The sequence below is a fragment of the Alosa alosa genome, chromosome 9 (assembly GCF_017589495.1).
Source record: "Alosa alosa isolate M-15738 ecotype Scorff River chromosome 9, AALO_Geno_1.1, whole genome shotgun sequence".
In the NCBI taxonomy this organism is placed as follows: domain Eukaryota; kingdom Metazoa; phylum Chordata; class Actinopteri; order Clupeiformes; family Clupeidae; genus Alosa; species Alosa alosa.
The window spans coordinates 11,024,998-11,029,997 of record NC_063197.1 but is presented as its reverse complement, the minus strand read 5'-3'; the positions used below and the strand labels follow the sequence as shown (position 1 = coordinate 11,029,997).

Below are 5,000 nucleotides of genomic sequence, written 5' to 3'. Positions count from 1 at the left end.
AGTCTCTTTAGGGGTCTTATTGAGGAAGAACAGAGAGCCTTTGGCGAGGGAAACTTGCTAGCACTGCACAAACTTAAAAAGAGATAAAACGAGAAATCAGGGTGGGCAAACTAAAGTATAAAGACAAACTAGAAACACAACTCAAAATGAACAACCTGGGTACAGCCTGGGATAGTATGAAGACTATAGTAGGGCTTAAAGAAAGGGGAAAGCGGAAGTTAGAATTTAACATCATACCTGACCCAGTACTGGCAGAGGATCTTAACAGGTTCTATGTCAGATTCGACACACATGACTTCAGTAACAGACATTCTGAACTCAAGAAGAATCTTCTGGCATCCCCCCCATTTATCCCTTGTTTTAATGAGCATAGTGTTGTTAGGTGTTTCAAATACTGCAATCCAAAGAAAAGCCCTGGCCCAGATAACATCAGTGGCCGCACGTTAAAAGTGTGTGCTGAACAGTTAGGCCCCATCTTCCATCACATATTCAGTTTGTCACTCTCCTTGCAGAGGGTGCCATCTCTATGGAAGCAGTCTGTAGTGGTGCCTGTTGCTAAGGTCAGTCGGCCCCAAATCCTAAATGATTTCAGGCTGGTTGCCCTCACATCTCTTATTGCAAAATCCTTAGAGAAGCTGATTAAAGCTGAGCTCCTAATCAAGGTGCAACCTCTCTTGGATCCTTCCCAGTTTGCCTATAGGGCCAAGAGGGGGGTCCAGGATGCTACCATCACTCTACTAAATCTTTCTCTATAAACACCTGGAGGAAAGTGGGAATCATGCAAGGTTGCTCTTTTGTAGATTTCTCCTCGCATTTAACACCATCCAACCCCACCTACTGATTGAGAAACTACTGAACAACTTTAGCCTTCACCCAAGCCTGACTGGTTGGCTACTTGATTTCCTCAATGCAGAGAGTTCAGAGAGTGAGGGTAAATAAAGTGCTGTCCAGTGGCCTCATCCACAGGCTCACCTCAGGGTGTGTGTCCTCTCCCCTGTTGTACATACTGTACACCAATGACTGCCGCAGCCAGTATGACAACAGGCACATTCTAAAATTTGCAGATGAGTCTGTAATTGTCAGTCTCCTGAATTCCCATGAGAATGAGCATGGCCCTGTTATCAATGAATTTTGTGTCATGGTGTGTGAAGATGCTTTTGCATCTGAACATCAGTAAAACCAAGGACATGTCCATAGATTTCAGACCCTCCCCCTGCCCAAAGCACAGTGTCATCGATGATCAAGATGTTGAAATTGTATCATCTTACAAGTACCTAGGCACCTTGATTGATGACCGGCTTAAATTCGACCTGAACACCACCTCGGTGTGCAAGAGAGGGCAACAAAGACTCTCTGCACTTAGGAAACTGGAAAAGTTTCAGGTGGACAAAACATTGATGGCATTGTTTTACAAAGCTTTTATTGAGTCAATCCTCACATTCTCCATTATCTGCTGGTATGGAAATTTCACCATCAGAAACAAAAATGCACTTTCCAAGATTGTAAATATGGCCAGTAAGATAGTGGGAGTGAAGTTTGTTAGTCTCACCGAATATTTTAATAAGCAGGTGTTCAACAAAGCGATACAAATATATCAAGACACAGGCCATCCCCTGTATTCTGAATACGTGCTGCTGCCATCTGGCTTGAGTTTTAAAACTCCTATTGCTTTTAAACAGAGGTACATAAATTCCTTCATCCCCTTTTCTATCCAAGTACTGAATGCACACAACAGGAAAAGATAGATTTGTCCATTTAGTTTAGTTTATTTAATGAAGTTTTTATCTTGGTTTTACTGACTTTTTAGGCATTGTCAGATCTATTTATCACAACTAAATTATTATTTTGTGCATATCTGTCTGTATTGTAGTGTGTTGTGTCTTGTCGTGTGGTATGTGACCCTGTCTGCAATCAAATTGCCCATTTGGGACAAAGAAATAAATTGAACTTGAACTATATTATATATTATCAGCTACTTTCATGTCAACAGTTCATCAATTGGCCAGTTAGTGACTTGAGATGGACACAGATAAACATTTTACAGAGTATTTGCACCGTTAAACTATCGAGGGCTACAAGTGCACGAAAGCTTGTTTGCTGTAGCCTGATAGCATGAGCTTGGCTTGGTATATCAAGTGGGGGCTAGCAAAAGATGAATTAATCAGTGCCATGTTATCACATGTGATGTAAAGACTGAGTGCATGCTTTTCTGTTGGAAGGCTGCCTCTGAAATGTGTAATCACTAGTCTCCCTCTAGTGGTTAAAATATGTAATGTATTGAACCATACTCTCAGGTCGAGACTGTCTGTCTGCTGGTAAACTCAAACTGAATACAGAATGTCTTCAGAATATCCAGTCTAGTCTTTTGCCAAGACAGTCACTCATTCAGTCATTTACGACTTTTGAGTAGACTATTTTAACCAGGAAGTAATATGACTATATTTATGTTTTCTGTTTCCTGTGTGAATAGGAAGTCTCACTGCCCTGGTGTGCCAACATTCCATAACTCCATTAGCTCTCCCCTGCAAGCTCATCATCCCTGACAGCGGTAAGTCTCTCTCTCTCTCTCTCTCTCTCTCTCTCTCTCTCTCTCTGTTTGTTTGTTATCCTGACTGAGCCAGCATGTGCCATTTAATCTGCCAGTGTTATCCAGAGAAGCTTGGAAAGCTTTGAAGGGCTATGATTATCCTAGATAGATAAGTCAAATATTATTTAGACACATATTTTCCCAAATGAGGTTTCAATGTCTGGGAAAGGAACTTCAAGTTGACTTAAAGCCACATCTGTATGATACACACATTACATTACATTACATTACATTAAATTTGGCTGACACATTTTTAACCAAAGCGACTAACAACATGGTAACAGTTAAGTTTTAAAGCAATTCTCTCAACAATTTTAGGACAATTTAAAAGTGGTAGAGTACAGTAAGGATAAGTGCATCATGGAGTGCTGTTTTTAAACAGTTGAGTGTCAGTTCAAGACTGCTGGTAAGTGCTAGCATCAGCAAGACTTGTTGTAAGTGGTGCTATGAGAGAAGATGTTCTCTAAAGAGCTGGGTCTTCAGGAGTTTTTTGAAAATGGAAAGGAATGTCCCTGCCCTTGTAGGAACTGGCAGTGTGTTCCTCCAACGAGGAACAACAGATGAGATGAGTTGGATTGGCCTGAGTGTACCAGTGGTAGAGCTAGACGTCGTTCGTCTGAGAAGCGTATGTCTGTATGAGGGCATTCAAGTAGGTGGGAGCAGAACCGGAGACTACTTTGTAGGCAAGCGTTAGAGCCTTGAATTTGATGCGGGCCACCATAAGTAGCCAGTGTAGCTGGATGAGCAGCGGGGTAACATGTGCCCTTTTGGGTTGGTTGTAGACCAGGTGCGGCGCCACGTTCTGGATCATCTCAAGGGGTTTCACTGCGCAGGCTGGGAGACCTGTCAGGAGGGTCTTGCAGTAGTTGAGTAGCATCTTGAGTCAAGTAAGTCCTGATTTTCCGTATGTTGTAGAGTGCGAAACGGCAAGACCGGGCGACTGAGGCAACATGATCTGAGAAGGTTAGTTGGTTAGTTAGTTTCTTGCAGTCCTGGTAGGTGAAACAGACAGGGAGTCAAATTTGATGTTGATGTCGTGGTGTATGCTAGGTTTAGCTGGGAGGACCAGCAGTTCAGTCTTTTGAGAGGTTCAGCTGAGGTGGTGTGCCTTCATCCATGTAGCTATGTCTGAGAGGCAATCCGAGATCCGTGCTGAAACCAAGGGGTCATCAGGTGGAAAGGACAGATAGAGCTGTGTGTCGTCTGCATAGCAGTGGTATGAGAAGCCATGCGAACGGATAATCTGCCCCAAGGAGGTGGTGTAGATAGCAAAGAGAAGGGGGCCCAGCACTGAGCCCTAGGGGACCCCTGTGGTGAGATGGTGAGGTGCAGATAGCTGACCAAGCCATGATACGTTAAACGAGCGTCCTGTGAGGTAGGATTCAAACCAGGAGAGAGCAGAACCGGAGATTCACATGTTAGAGAGTATAGAGAGAAGGATGCGGTGATTAACCGTGTCAAAGGCAGCCGATAAGTCAAGCAGAATGAATACTGATTAACGAGCGGTCGCCCTGGCTTCTTTTAAGGCTTCTGTTACAGACAGCAGAGCCAAGCTGCAGAGTGGCCGCTTTTGAAACCAGACTGATTTGGATCCAGAAGGTTGTTCTGTGAAAAGGAAGTCAGAGACCTGTTTGGAGACTGCTCGCTCAATGCCTTTGGATAGGAAAGGCAGTAGTGAGACAGGGCGGTAGTTCTCGACTTTGAGCAGGGTTGAGAGAAGCTTTCTTTAACGGTGTTACCCCGGCCATTTTGAACGCTGTTGGAAATGTGCGGAGGTTAGCGAGGCATTGATCACATGTGTGATAGCTGGTGCAATGGTCGGGCTGATGGACTGAAGTAGGCTCGTAGGTATAGGCTCCAGCGAGCATGTGGTAGGACCAGGGGCGTCATGCAAGCCAAAATTCAGAGGGGGCACAATCAGGCATTTTTTTTTGGGGGGGTCACGTTAGAGGGGGGGCCGGAGATTTCTCCCCTGGAAATTTTGAAATTTGGCTGCTAAACATACCATTTCAATGCAGTTTGGAAGGGACAGAAATACCTTAACAGAGCAAGCAGCAACCCTCATCTATCTGAGGACTAAGCTAAAGTATCTATTTTCTAAGTTAATGTAAAACAGATAGGTTGGTGAACTGTAAGCTCAAATTCAGCTCATTAAAGTGTAAGCTCATTAAAGCATGTTTAGACACACAAATTTACACGTAGGCGTACTACACATGATTTTAAAAACAGTACCATTGCAGTTGTTATGATTTGATTGATATGTGACCTAAGAACAATCTTACATTAAAAAAGTTGCTGAGGTCTGACTTTGTGGTGCTCAGAAATTGAATTAGTTTAATCTTAATTCATGTGATGAAGGACTTTGAACGAAGTTTGACAGGTTTCAGTGCTGAGTAAGGTTAACACTAAATAT

The 5,000-nt window shown here is 43.3% G+C and overlaps 1 protein-coding gene across 2 annotated transcripts in view; it reads left to right on the top strand.

Moving 5' to 3' along the window:
• The window catches only part of si:ch211-191a24.3 (tensin-3), a 26,939-nt gene that overhangs the window by 17,253 nt on the left and 4,686 nt on the right, over positions 1-5,000 (top strand). For both annotated transcript variants that reach the window (XM_048253622.1, XM_048253623.1), the window contains one exon: positions 2,471-2,548. In XM_048253622.1, the coding sequence (XP_048109579.1) occupies positions 2,471-2,548 (78 nt within the window). The remainder of the gene's footprint in view (positions 1-2,470; positions 2,549-5,000) is intronic.